Here is a 14,989-nt window from a genome sequence, read left to right on the forward strand (position 1 = left end):
AAAGGCTTTCAAAGACAGAACGCCCTCTCCCGCAGGCTCCCCCGGCTCCAGTGTCAGAACCTGGCTTTGTGTTTGGCTCTTCTCCTCTGGGTTGTATCTGCCCCACCTCTCTTCCTACCGAAGTCCTTTAAGTTAACTTGGGTGATAAGCCCATTTCTGCTAAGAGGCTGATAGGGCGGTGAGCATTCTACATTTGGCCTCTCCACGTTATTCTGTTAGCAGCTAGCAATGGAATGGTAGGAATCCAGGACAAGAGAAAGGAGCGGTTATTGGCAGGACTTTCCACTTACACTTCTAGGGGACAGCGTCGCAGGTTAAGGCCGGTAGCCTCTTGTGTCTGGTCTTCAGCTTCTGCCTACAGAATGCAAACACCTCGGTGTCTTCTGTTTAGGTCTCAGCTCCAGGAGTGTTACCTCCACTTGGTGATCTACAGAAACCATCTTCATTTTTAGGGAGAAAAATATTTCAGGTGTGTTTTTAAAATAAAATAAAATAGAAATAAAACTAAACAAGCAAAAACTCTATAGGTTCTTTGGAGTATCAGACTTGGATGTTTTACCCAAAATTAGTATAGAGTCCACGTTTCCTTTCTGAAGGTTTCCTCCAAACAATTCTCCTTTCAGTGTAACATTTAAAGGTGGCTCAGATTCAAAATTTGATGTTTGCTTAATGAATTCCTACAATCCCTATCAGTTGTGCTCAGGAGAAAAGAAACTGGTTAGAGATGGTTTATTTATTTAGCTGTATTGTTTCTTCTTCTCCTGAAGGTCTATATACTCTTAAAGCCAGGAAATTCTAAGGTACTTTGTGGGAGTATTTTTAGTTAGTTTAGGGAAGCTTCAGAGAAAAACACCAGAAAACACACTAATTTTTGTTTCAAATTAAAAGGGTTTTTTTAAAAAAGGTATTTTTAATAAATGACTTTCAAACTATTTTTGACCTACAGCTTATCATGATGCAGTAGCTCATTCAGACACTGCTACAGAGATACCAAGACTGGGTGCTTTGTAGAGAAAGGGGATTTAATTGACTCACAGTTCCACATGGCTGGGGAGGCCTCAAGAAACTTACAATTACGGTGGAAGGCAAAGGGGAAGCAAGGCATGTCTTACATGGTAGCATGAGAGAGAGAGAAAGGAGTTGGGGGTGTGCCACCCTTAAAGCATCGGCTCTCCTCAGAACTCCCTCCCTAGCATAAGGGAAATTGCCCCCATGATCCAATCACCTCCCACTAGGCCCTCCCTCGACACATGGGGATTACAATTCCAGATGAGATTCGAGTGGGGATATAGAGCCAAACCATATCACATAAGAAATGTATTTTACATCATCATCCAATTTGGCCAAGAGTTTCATGAAACATTATTCATCCTTTCTATGGGCAATGCACATTTTTCTATTTCATTTTAAAATTGAGGTTTTGCCCTAGCAAACTGCCTTTATAAGCTTGCAGTGGGGCTTTATTTGCAGTTTGAAAAGACGATTGAGAAATATTGCCTCTCTTTTATACAGTTGAGCCAGTGATTTTAAAGAATGTTCTATTCATGCGACGTGGAGAGGTGAAAATAAACAAGGTGCCTACATAGATGGAGCTGCTGACTTCATGGAGTTCACCGTCTAGTAGGATTTATATAATGTTGTGATTTTAGAAGAACAGATCAAAGAAGCAAGCATCATGACAAAATGCACTTGCTTATGAAAAGCTTTTTGCAAATATCTGATACATGAGTGAGAAAAGCTGGATGTCCTGTTGTAAATTCTCATGGAAATATTACTTTCTTGAAAGTGAAGGTCACTATGAACAGGAATTTGTGACTGTATTGATTTCTTTACTAAATATTTGACAACTTTGGCAAAAACAAAACAAAAGCAATAACATGTGCACAAACTTTTAAGCAAATCTGCCTTGTTTCTTTCTTTTCTTTCCCACTGTTCCCATCCTTGTCCCCCCTTGTCACAGAATAATCTAGTTTGAATGATTCTATTTCTTTTGTATCATGGTAAAACACATCCAAGATAAAATTTCCCATTTTGGCATTTTTGAGTGTAAAACTCAGTGGCATTTAGTACATTCTCAGTGTCATGACACCAATCAAGTTCCAGAACTTGATATCACCACAAAAAGAAATCCAGTACCCATTAAGCAGCCACTCCCCTTTCTCTCTCCACTCAGCCTCTCTCAACCTCTGATCTGCTTTCTGTATTAATGAATTAGCCTACTCTGGAAATTTCATACAAATGAAATCACCCAATATGTGGCTCTTTGCATTTGGCTTCCTTCATTTTGCATAACATTTTCAAGGTTCATTCACATTGTAGCCTATATCAGTACTTTATTGCTTTTTATGGCTGAATAGTATTCCATCATACAGCTAGGCCACAATTTGCTTATCCATTTATCTGTTGATGGAGAATTATTTCATTTTAAAATGAATTTTATTCAGAAAATAATTAGAAACTAAATTATTGGGCATATCTTCACAACTTTTATTACATACCTATTATAAGTAGAGTCTGAAGGCTTTTGAAGAAATCCGGTGTCACTGTAGGAGTCTGAGTATGAAATGTACTTTATATTCAGAAGCTCATGAGATTGTGCTGGGCCTCACCTGTAAATTCAAGATTTATCTGCATACATATGATGAATGAAACCATGTGAGTGGATGAAATCGCCCTCAGAAAAGGATATAGAAGTACCTAGGACAAAGCCCTGAAGAACCCCAACATTCTGGGGATTACTGGAGTAAGAGTAGCCTCCAATTTCCTCACTGGGGATGAAGATAATAAAACCTAACTCAGGAAAACTCTCAGGCTCACTACTTTAGGGAAAAACACCACCTACTTTTTCACAAAGTTCGTAAGAGATTTAAATGAGGCAACATATGCAACCACTGCCTGAGCAATAGGTAGGACCTCCGCAATGGTAGCTGGTATTGTTACAAAGACAAAGCACCTTCCCACTCTATCTTTTGACCTTGTCACTATCCTCGACTTCTACCTCTGTTGCTTTATTTATCTTATCTGGTAAGATATTGATGGTATTTATCTGGTAACATTACAACCAGGCTGTCTAGTTTTCAACCTCTTAAAAATCACTCAATATTTAATCTTTTTGGTGTGTGGTTGTCTCCCACACACCGAAAGCAGCTAAAGGAATCTGAATTCAGTGGATATGTTAGAGGCACAGGCAGATTCCCAGTGTGGCTGATGAATGATGGCAGTTTTATTTTATTTTAAATTTATTTATTATACTTTAAGTTCTGGGGTACATGTACAGATTGTATAGGTTTGTTACATAGGTATACGTGTGCCATGTTTGTTTGCTGCATCCTTTGCCCCATCATCTACATTAGGTGTTTCTCCTAATGCTATCTCTCCCCAATCCTCCCACCCACTGCTATTCCTCCCCTAGCACCCCACCCTCAAGGCCCCGGTGTGTGATGTTCCTCTCCCTGTGACTGGGTGTTCTCATTGTTTAACACCCACTTATGAGTGAGAACATGCGGTGTTTGGTTTTCTGTTCTTTTGTCAGTTTGCTGAGAATGATGGTTTCCAGATTCATCCATGTCCCTGCAAAGGCCATGAACTCATCCATTTTTATGGCTGCATAGTATTCCATGGTGTATATGTGCCACATTTTCTTTATCCAGTCTATCATTGATGGCCATTTGGGTTGGATCCAAGCCTTTGCTGTTGTGAACAGTGCCACAATAAACATACATGTACATATGTCTTTATAATAGAATGATTTCTAATCCTTTGGGTATATACCCAGTAATGGGATTGCTGGGTCAAATAATATTTCTATTTCTAGATCCTTGAGGAATTGCCACGCTGGTTTCCACGATGGTTGAACTAATTTACATTCCCATCAACAGTGTAAAAGTGTTCCTATTTATCCACATCCTCTCCAGCAGCTGTTGTCTCCTAATTTTTTAATTATTGCCATTCTAACTTGTGTGAGATGAGATCTCAATGTGGTTTTGGTTTGCATTTCTCTAATGACCAGTGATGAGCATTTTTTCATATGTTTGTTGGCTGCATAAATGTCTTCTTAGGAAAGTATCTGTTCATATTCTTTGTCCACTTTTTGATGGGGTTTGTTTTTTTCTTGTAAATTTAAGTTCTCTGTAGATTCTGGATATTAGCCCTTTGTCAGATGCGTAGATTATAAAAATTTTTTCCCATTCTGTTGGTTGCCATTTCACTCTATTGATAGTTTCTTTTGCTGTGCAGAAGCTCTTATGTTTAATTAGACCCCATTTGTCTATTTTGGCTTTTGTTGTAATTGCTTTTGGTGTTTTAGTCATGAAGTCCTTGCCCATGCCTCTGTCCTGAATGGTACTGCCTAGGTTTCCTTCTAGAGTTTTTATGGTGTTAGGCCTCCTGTTTAAATCTTTAATCCATCTAGAGTTAATTTTTGTATAAGGTATATGGAAGGGATCCAGTTTCAGCTTTCTGCACATGGTTAGCCAGCTTTCCCAACACCATTTATTAAAAAGGGAATCTTTCCCCACTACTTGTTTTTGTCAGGTTTGTCAAAGATCAGATGGTTGTAGTTGTGTGGCATTCTTTCTGAGGCCTCTGTTCTGTTCCATTGGTCTATATCTCTATTTTGGTACCAGTACCAGCTGTTTTGATTACAGTAGCCTTGTAGTATAATTTTAAGTCAGATAGTGTGATGCCTCCAGCTTTGTTTGTATTTTTTTTTGTTTTTGTTTTTTGCTTAGGATTGTCTTGGCTATGTGGGCTCTTTTTTTGGTTCCATATGAAGTTTAAGGTGGTTTTTCCAATTTTGTGAAGAAAGTCATTGGTAGCTTGATGGGGGTAGCTTTGAATCTATAAATTACTTTGGGCAGTGTGGCCATTTTCATGATATTGATTCTTCCTAACCATAAGCATAGAATGTTTTTCCATCTGTTTGTGTCCTCTCTTATTTCCTTGAGCAGTGGTTTGTAGTTCTCCTTGAAGAAGTCCTTCACATCCCTTGTTAGTTGTATTCCTAGGTGTTTTATTCTCTTTGTAGCAATTGTGCATGGGAGTTCACTTATGATTTGGCTCTCTGTTTACTATTGGTGTATAGGAATGCTTGTGATTTTTGCACATTGATTTTGTATCCTGAGACTTTGTTGAAGTTGTTTATCAGCTTAAGGAGATTTTGGGCTGAGATGATGGGGTTTTCTAAATATACAATCATGTCATCTGCAAACAGGGACAATTTGAGGTCTTCTCTTCCAGACTGAATACCATTTATTTCTTTCTCTTGCCAGATGTCCCTAGCCAGAACTTCCAATACTATGTTGAATAGGAATGGTGAGAGAGGGCATCCTTGTCTTGTGCCAGTTTTCAAAGGGAATGCTTCCAGTTTTTGCCTATTCAGTAAGATATTAGCTGTCGGTTTGTCATAAATAGTTCTTATTATTTTGAGATACGATCCATCAATACCCAGTTTATTGAGAGTTTTTAGCATAAAGGACTATTGAATTTTGTCAAAGGCCTCCTTCTCTGCATCTATTGAGATAATCATGTGGTTTTTGTCATTGGTTCTGTTTATGTGGTGGTTTACATTTATAGATTTGCAGATGTTGAACCAGCCTTGGATCCCTGGAATGAAGCTGACTTGATCATGATGGATAAGTTTTGATGTGCTGTTGCATTCAGTTTGCCAGTACTTTATTGAAGATTTTTGCATCTATTTTCGTCATGGATAGTGGCCTGAAATTTTGTTTTTTAGTTGCATCTCTGCCAATTTTTGGTATCAGGATGATGTTGATCTCATAAAATGAGTTACAGAGGGTTTCCTCTTTTTGTATTGTTTGGAATAGTTTCAGAAGAAATGATACCAGCTCCTCTTTGTACCTCTGGTAGAATTCGGCTGTGAACCTGTCTTGTCCAGGACTTTTTTTGTTTGGTAGGCTATTAATTGCTGCCTCAACTTCAGACCTTGTTATTGGTCTATTCAGGAATTCAATTTCTTCCTGGTTTAGTCTTGGGAAAGTGTGAATATCCAGGAATTTATCTATTTCTTCTAGAATTACTGATTTATTTGCATAGATGTGTTTGCAGTAATCTCTGATGGTAGTTTGTATTTCTGTGGGATCAGTGGTGATATCCCTTTATCATTTTTTACTGCATCTATTAGAATCTTCTTTCTTCTCTTTTTTATTAGTCTGGCTAGCAGTCTATGTATTTTGTTGATCTTTTCAAAGAACCAACTCCTGGATTTATTGATTTTGTTGAAGGGTTTCTTGGGTCTCTCTCTCCTTCAGTTCTGTTTGGTCTTAGTTATTTCTCACCTTCTCCTAGCTTTTGAATTTGTTTGATCTTGCTCCTCTAATTCTTTTAATCGTGATGTTAGTGTGTCAATTTTAGATCTTTCCTCACTTCTCTTGTAGGTATTTAGTGCTATAAATTTCCCTCTAGACACTGCTTTAAATGTGTCCTAGAAATTCTGGTATGTTGTGTCTTCATTCTGATAGGTTTTGAAGATCTTTATTTCTGCCTTCATTTCATTATTTATCCAGTAGTCATTCAGGAGCAGGTTGTTTAGTTTCCATGTAATTCTGCGGTTTTGAGTGAGTTTCTTAATCCTGAGTTCTAATTTGATTGCACTGTGGTCTGAGAGACTGGTTGTTATGATTTCTGTTCTTTTGCATTTGCTGAGGAGTGTTTTACTTCCAATTATGTGGTCAATTTTAGAATAAGAGTGACATGATTCTGAGAAGAATGATATTCTGTGGATTTGGGATGGAGAGTTCTGTATATGTCTATTAGGTTCACTTGGTCCAGATCTGAGTTCAAGTCCTGGATATCCTTTTGAATTTTCTGTCTTGTTGATCTGTCTAGTATTGACAGTACGGTGTTGAAGTCTCCCACTATTATTGTGTCAGAGTCTAAGTCTCTTTGTAGGTCATTAAGAAATTGCTTTACATATCTGGGTGCTCCTGTGTTGGGTGCATATATACTTAGGATAGTTACCTCTTCTTGTTGCATTAATTCCTTTACCATTATGTAATGCCCTTTTTTGTCTCTTTTAATCTTTGTTGGTTTAAAGTCTGTTTTATCAGAGACTAGGATAAAAAAGCAACCCCTGCTCTTTTTTGTTTCTCTCCTCATTTCCTTGGTAAATCTTCCTCCATCCCTTTATTTTGAGCCTATGTGTGTCTTTGCATGTGAAATGGGTTTCCTGAATACAGCACATGGATGGAGCTTGACTTTTTATCCAATTTGCCAGCCTGTGTCTTTTGATTGGGGCATTTAGCCCATTTACATTTAAGATTGCTATTTTTATGTGTGAATTTGATCCTGCCGTTTTGATGCTAGCTGGTTGTTTTGCCCATTAGTTGATGCCATTTCTTCATAGTGTCGATGGTCTTTAAAGTTTGGTATGTTTTTGCAGTGGCTGGTACTGGTTGTTCCTTTCCATGTTTAGTGCTTCCTTCAGGAGCTCTTGTAGGGCAGGCCTGGTGTAATGAAATCTCTTAGCAGTTACTTGTCCATAAAGGATCTTACTTCTCCTTCGCTTACGAAGCTTACATTGGCTGGATATGAAATTCCGAGTTGAAAATTCTTTTATTTTAGGATGTTGAATATTGGCCCCCAGTCTCTTCTAGCTCGTAGGGTTTCTGCCGAGAGATCTGCTATGAGTCTGATGGGCTTCTCTTTGTGGGTAACTGACCTTTCCCTCTTGCCGCCCTTAGCATTTTTTTCTTCATTTCAACCCTGGTGAATCTGACAATTATGTGTGATGGCAGTTTTAGATCTACATAGGAAAGTGTTCTCAATTCCATAGCTTGGGAGGGAACCATTCTAACCCCAGATTATCAAGATAGTAAAATTATTTCCCTTTAGATGTCTTTGTTTTGATATTGGCAAGAGAAGAGTCACCACATTTCTTAAAGGACACTTAGTTTGCTCTCCCATTTTTGGTAAAGAATAGTTGATGAAGATTTATCCTCCACTCCAGATATAAATTATACTATAATCATAACTACCTGAAGTAGAAAATCACTGGATACAGTGTTTTTAAAACTTACCAGATTATTGAACATAGTGTCTTAAATTTGTTGTTCCTATAAGATCCTTGACCACTGTTGCTCTCTATTGAAGAGTTTCAATATTTTTTGATAAATTCTCATAAGGCATGAGCACACCTGTCTTTACTCACTTTTAACGCAGTTGGTATGATTGCTTTCTCCTTGGATCATCTAAAAGATTCATTAAGATATGAATAACTTACTTTCATAAATTCATTTGCTTTAGTCTTTCAGTTTTCCTCACATTTTTTGTAAACTTCTTAAGCCTTTTCACTTTCAAAGAAGTAAAACATTCTTAATGTTTTTTTTTTTGAGATGAAGTCTCACCCTGTCACCCAAGCTGGAGTGCAATGGCACCATCTTGGCTCACTACAACCTCTGCCTGCTGGGTTCAAGTGATTCTTCCACCTCAACCTCCCAAATAGCAGGGACTACAGGCATGTGCCACCATGCCTGGCTAAATTTTTGTATTTTTAGTAAGGATAGATTTTTCACCATATTGGCCAGGCCGGTCTTGAACTCCTGACCTCAAGTGATCCACCTGCCTCAGCCTCCCAAAGTGCTGGGATTATAAGCATGAGCCACTGAGCCCAGCCCAACAGTTTTTTTTTTTTTTTTTCTTATTCAACAATTTGATTAGGGGATTTTTTTTTCTAGAATTTCACATTTGGTGTATTTCTATTCATATTCCATGTATAAGTGTATTTCATGTGTTCAAAGCATGATTTTCAGTGAAAGAAAATCACCACAGTGATACTACAGATATTGACATGGCATTTTGTGAAGGTGTGCAAATTATTTTATCTCTTGTCATTGGCCGATCTGTTATAATTTGAGAGGTTGAAACATAAAGAGAATGTAGCTTGTATTAAGCTACACAATTAGAACTGATGCTAGGAATGGACTCTGCCTCCTGGCTCCTGATTCAGTGCATTTTTCACTAGAAAGTAGACAACTCATGATGTTCATGACCTAGTTCATGTTGGCTATTATCCAAACTTGGTGGTCAAAACCAGGACAGGGTCTGTGGAAAACTACTATTGCCTATTCTGTTACCAATTTAATACAAAGAGTATTGGAATGTGTGGGTATTTTCTGATATATTTGGTAAGGCATGCTATCTCTTATCTCATAGGTCAAGTTACAGGAAATAAAACACTTGAAAACATAAGGATGATAGCATTAGTTTTATAGTCCTGTAAAAACCAGTAGTGGCTGCTGAGTATGGCATTCATTGTAAACTCAAAGCTAAATCAGAGGCAAAAAGAAGCCAATTAGGAGACTTGAAACCCACAGAAAATTGTAGGGAGAGACTGATGATTATATAACTATGATATTTTGTCCTTACAACAGAATAAGACAATTAGAGGTGAGAAAGATGTTTTTAATAAACAAAATTAAAAATAAAAGGGGAGAAGGTGTTTCTAAATATTATGGGTGGGTAGTTTTATGTGGGAGGAGTTTTTTTTAAATTGACATTTTAAAGAAATGTCTTAAATGGGTGACTATTAAAATGCAAAATTAGGCAGAACAAAGACATTTTGAAGGCTGTATTTCAGTAGTATCCTAAGAGGCAGATAATGAATGACTCAGATAATCTGAGTGGTTTGGGCTGACTCACATGTTTTGGAAGAACGTTTCATCAACTCACTGATTCTGTCATTGTTTTTCCCTTTGTTCCACCTGGTAGTGCCAAACAAATCTGAAATACCAGTGACTCTCATATCCATTTTCTCAAGAAGACTTTCCAAACCACCAATAACAATAAGGTTTGAATATATAAGCATTTAGTATATTTGAATAATACTAACAGACGCACAAGCCATATCTGTAACTATGGAACATGTGGGTGATGGGAAACCCAAACAGCCTTGACAGATAAGTACAGAAGAAGCAAGACTGGACTTGGCTTGTCAGGATGGAAGAAAAGGGCTTTCTTAGTCAGTGCTGTTTGAATGCTGCATCCTGGAAGATATTTTAAATCACGAATATTATCTGGACTTATAAATGAGGGAGCCTTGGCCTTAGCTCGAGAAAGGATCTCAGCCTACTAGGGCAATTGACATAGGAAGGAATAGGTGGTACTATATAGATGATATATCATAATACATATAAGAGCAACATTGTGAGGGGAGCACAGAATAGTCAGTGTCTTATGCTTCTAGGTTTGAGAGGCCCTACAGAAGGAATGGCATTTAGCCTGGGCTTTAAGGGATGAGTTGAAATTCCAAATGTCCACAAAATAGGGAAAGCATTTCAACCACAAGAAAGGACCACACATGAGAGAAAGAGATACAAGAGTGCAAATGGTGGGGTGTGTTCAGAGTATGGTTAATAATTCAGTGCGGACACAGATTGGAGGAAGTAGTAAAAGATAAGATGGGACTGAGGGACACAAAGATGTGTCATATCTGTGCAATTCTCTTGGTATGGGTCACATGATCTGTATCTTGGCATTATCTCAGTCCAAAGAATATGTCTAACCTGAAAATGACTATTCTTCTAAATCTGTGATTTGGCTTCTTGGCAGAACCCCAGTTTGGGTGATGAATAACAGTAGTCTAAGAAAAAACTTGCCATCTTTTCTGTACCCATGCATCCTTATGTTGCTTATATGCTAAGAATTTATAGTGTGAAGTCCTTGATAAATATCTATTGAAAAAATGTAATAATGAATCCTATGCACATGCAAACACACATAGCTATACATAGAACTTAAGAAACATCATTGCTTTTTGAACATTAAAGTCTAAATGGTGTATTACAACTTTCAAATATGTTCACTTGAATGTTGCTGAGTTTTTGACCTTCTGCTGTTTTCCCACAGGATTGAAAAAACGTACAAGGAAGGCCTTTGGAATACGGAAGAAAGAAAAGGACACTGATTCTACGTAAGTACTTTAGGAGTTTGCCCCCTCAAAGAAGCTATTTGCATAACAGATGCTTCGTCACAGTCAGTATAAGATTGTCGCACGGTTTTCTCGGATATTGTATACTATTTGCTTTCCCCATTTCTGAGTAAATTGTAACTATTCAATATAAACAGTTTTTAGATTTATACCAAAATGGTAAAAAATTTTCAAGTGTTCAGTTTTTTTTTTATCATATTTCTTTCTTTCTTTTTTCTTTGGATCGTCATACTTCCCAGCAGTCTCAGGAGGCAGAAAATGTGACTGTTACTTTTGTGAAGGATAAAAAGATTCATTTCCACATATAGGGTTGACCCTACGATCTGAACTAAAGAAACAACAAAACACCTGTTTGGATAGATTAGAGCCAGCCAGAAACAGAAATGTAGACTAGAGAACATCTCAAAGCTCTTACCTGAGATGCCGAGATTTTGTACAAGCTGAATTGTAAATCAACAGAATTCAGGAATGATTGACTATTTGGCGAACAAGAAACAAATGCCAGAAACAACTATGGGGGTGCTTTTATATGTGTAAATGATCATATTCAAGGGAATTAATTGCCCACAGACACTGATAGACCCCGAAAATGTCCAATGACATACCTTCTTTTTCCTCTAACTTCCTTCCACTTATTTGACCATCTTGAATTCTCCTGCAGAAGTATTTGGCTCTGACACAAAATCTCAGTTGCCTTTTGGAGCCAAGCAGGTAACTTAAATACGTGAAGTCCACTGGCCAGGAACTTGAGACTCCAGTACAAGACCAGTGTAAGGAGAGCACAACCATCCAGCTACAGGTGGTTGTGACCAGGTGGAAATGCAGATCTGGTGTAGTTTCTTGTATGTCAGAATTGAGAACATTATACCCTTCATTTGGCTAGAATCTCTGAAAGAAAGTTAGAAAATGGGAAAAGCAATAGTTGTTTGGGTACAGGTGAAAATCAAGAAAGCCACATTCTCACCTTTAGCTTTTCATTCGGTATATTTTTATCATGCCTAAATTTTATCACAAGATGCTAAGTATTTCCCTGGACCCTTGTCCTTTGAGAGTTTATGATTCATGAGATAAAGTATCTACTACACAAATTAAAGTATTATTTATACAACTAATATGGTAACATATTTGAAATGCCTAATATGGTACCTAATACTTAGTAAATGCTCAGAAAATGGCAGCTGCTGGTACTTTTCTTATTTCTGATACAAATTAATACGTGGTAAGTTCCTTACAAGCAACTAAGATGGGATTTCATGGGAATTTCAGGATCAGAAAGCTCATATTTGGACTGATGATCAGTGACCCTTCAGGGAGGGAGGAGACTTGAGCTTGGCCTTCAAGAAGATGAGGATGTATATTTCATGCAAAGGAAACAACAAAAGCAAAAGCAGAAAAATAGAATAGTCCACCAGGCATATACCGACAAGACAAAATAGGCAGTTTGTCTACTTGGGGGTTACAGGTAAAGGTGACAATGGAAGGCAAGGCTGGAAAGGAGACCAGTACCAGATGGAAAGGGCCTTAAGTAGCAGGCTGAGGTGTGTGGGCTACTTCCATAGGCAGTGGGCCACCTTGAAACCTTGAAAGTTTTAAGCCAAAGAGTATAAAGGTTTGGGGGAGCAATGTTATTTTTGTCTAGATGCCAAATGTTAAGTTCTTATATTTTCTTTGTGCATTATCTTTTGTAACTATTTATTTCATGGAAATTACATTTGCTGGAATAGTGTGGAAATTACTGTTGTCCTGCAAATTTTTCTCAATAATTAAGTTAGGAATATTTTTCTGAGGATTATACAATTTACATTGTTTCTTAAGAAGTTTGCCATTTTCTAAATATTTGCCACCCAGACTATAGGATAGTGCCTTCACTAGCTGAGAAGATCGGGCTGTAGTCCCAGCACCGCCAGAACTCCATGGCTTTAGAAATTACCCTTTTCTTTGCTGGGCCTCAGTTTCCACCCCTGTAAACAACAACAAAGAAATTTACACAGATGGAATCTAATTTTCCTAAAGGGCCAGACGCTGTAGGAGTCGTATAAGGGAAGGCATTATAGGCTCATATAGTGACCACCTGCAATGTGCCAGGTGTTGTGGGGGACGCTACTCAATGGATCTCAGGAGAACATCAATAACAGAAACCAAATCCATTTCTGAATGAAGACAATGTCTGTAACTGACTGCACCAGGGATTTCTGGCATGTGAGGAAAGTTAGAAAGGAAAAAAGTCTCCTGAGAGAGAAAAGAGGTTGAACAACCTCTCCAGGGCAGGCTGAACTAATTTACACATGGCCAAAGCACTGCTCTTCCATCACTGTTTCTAAAGCTACGAAAATAACTGAGTTATTCCTCACGGCTATCTGATGCACTCTAACGAGACATTTGTTTATGGAATCCTAAGTATCCTTCCTTAACTTCTTATCATTTGAGAGTCCCAAATTACTTACATGGTAGCAAAATAGATGTAAGCTGGTTCCACCATCTTACCACCTATGGTCAAAGGACAAGCTGTTTAGTATGTTTAATATAAGCCTTTGCTTTTTATGAACTCCCTAATGCTTTCATTAACTCTCTAATTGGATCACATATCATTCTTGGAAAAGAAATCAGGATAAATGCAAAGGGGTTGGGAAAGTGCTCTAGCAATTTGCTGTCCCTTCAGCTTTAGTAAATGCTGGTGTTTGTCTGCGATCATTGAAGCCTTGTTGATGCAAACTGTTTACAGCGCTGTTATGACTCACTATGGGTTGCTAAGCAACCTCCTAGCATAGACACCAGCACGAACTTCAGCTGATTGAACCTCCTTAGATATACAGTGGGGTTAGGACCAGAGTTTCCTGATTTAATCATCATTACAGCAGCTGATAGAAAGAGGAAGGGAGAGAGATTGTGCTAAGTGGCAGGCCCTGTGCAGGACATATGTTGTACTAGTAACCTTTTTAGTCTTCCCCGTAATTTAATAAGGTTAGTAATATTACATCAATTTTAAGGATGTGATATCAGTGCCAAAAGGGGTTAAGTAACATTTTGAAGGCTACCCAGAAACTAAGACTTGGAGCCCATCATATTCTAGTCTAAAATCCAATGTCTGTGCTTTCATCACCCAAAAGAAAAAAATGTCAATGGGTAGAATTAAAATCCAGACAAATCGGAGGGTTAAGAAAAAAGGACAGTAATTACAAAAGGTAACTGAAACTTTAAAATAGATGCCAAAAGTCCGTGGTAGATGATTCTCTCTTTTTTTTTTTTTTTTTGTATGTGTATTCGGAATTAAAATATTAGTACTTAATTAGTGGTTTTTTAAATGCATATTTTATTTATTGCATTTTAGGGATCCTTTTTAAAATAGAAATCAGCAAATACATTAAGTCTGCCAAGAAAAAAGAAAAAATTCATTTAAAAATACAATATAAAACCTCATTAGAGGGGTTTAGGAAGTGAAATTAGAACGCATGCCCGATTGTCTGAGGCTGCTAAAATCTCTTCACTCCCTGTCCTGGGTCATATTGCATAAAAATTATTATTCTAGAAAACACTATGTTCTAGGTACTGTTTCAGGTTCTTCCCTTACATCAGCTCATTGAATCCTCTAATAGCTCTGTGTGGAATATATGCTGTTATGATGGCTATTTTATAGATGAGGAAACTGAGAAACAAAGAAGTGAAGTAACTCGCCCAAGTTCTGCAGCTAAGAAACCTACATTGGTTGATCCCAGGTAGTCTGGCGCTGGAGCCAGTACCCTTAGCCACCAGGCTCACTGACTCCATAGGACACATGAGCCACATTTCCATCAGTAGAGAAGACAAAAGATCAGAATAGGACTCCAATGTTGCTATGTACAATCACAGTTTCTCTGATTAAAAATTGTTAAGACCATCCCAACAGCTGCAATCAGCATGAGGTCAATGCCTCCCATTTAAGATCCCCTACTGATACGACCTTATACCTGAATCCACAGTGGGCAACACCACAGCAGGCCAATCTCTGAGCTTCTGTTGCATCTATTTCTTGCTGTTCCCAAAGGATCCCCATATGGATCAGTGACT

The 14,989-nt window shown here is 37.9% G+C and overlaps 1 protein-coding gene and 1 long non-coding RNA gene across 48 annotated transcripts in view; one reads left to right on the forward strand and one right to left on the reverse strand.

Moving 5' to 3' along the window:
* The window catches only part of SGIP1 (SH3GL interacting endocytic adaptor 1), a 214,522-nt gene that overhangs the window by 85,099 nt on the left and 114,434 nt on the right, over window positions 1-14,989 (forward strand). For all 47 annotated transcript variants that reach the window (XM_035251786.3, XM_054236389.2, XM_054236390.2 and 44 more), the window contains one exon: window positions 10,864-10,927. In XM_035251786.3, coding sequence (XP_035107677.1) covers window positions 10,864-10,927 — 64 coding nt within the window. The remainder of the gene's footprint in view (window positions 1-10,863; window positions 10,928-14,989) is intronic.
* Window positions 306-11,688, reverse strand: LOC118142973 (uncharacterized). Its single transcript, XR_004726972.3, has 3 exons — window positions 11,551-11,688; window positions 2,499-2,609; window positions 306-440 (listed from the first exon to the last, which is right to left on the reverse strand). It is a non-coding gene; the product is annotated as an uncharacterized LOC118142973 (long non-coding RNA).

Source organism: Callithrix jacchus, chromosome 7 (assembly GCF_049354715.1).
Source record: "Callithrix jacchus isolate 240 chromosome 7, calJac240_pri, whole genome shotgun sequence".
Lineage (NCBI taxonomy): Eukaryota > Metazoa > Chordata > Mammalia > Primates > Cebidae > Callithrix > Callithrix jacchus.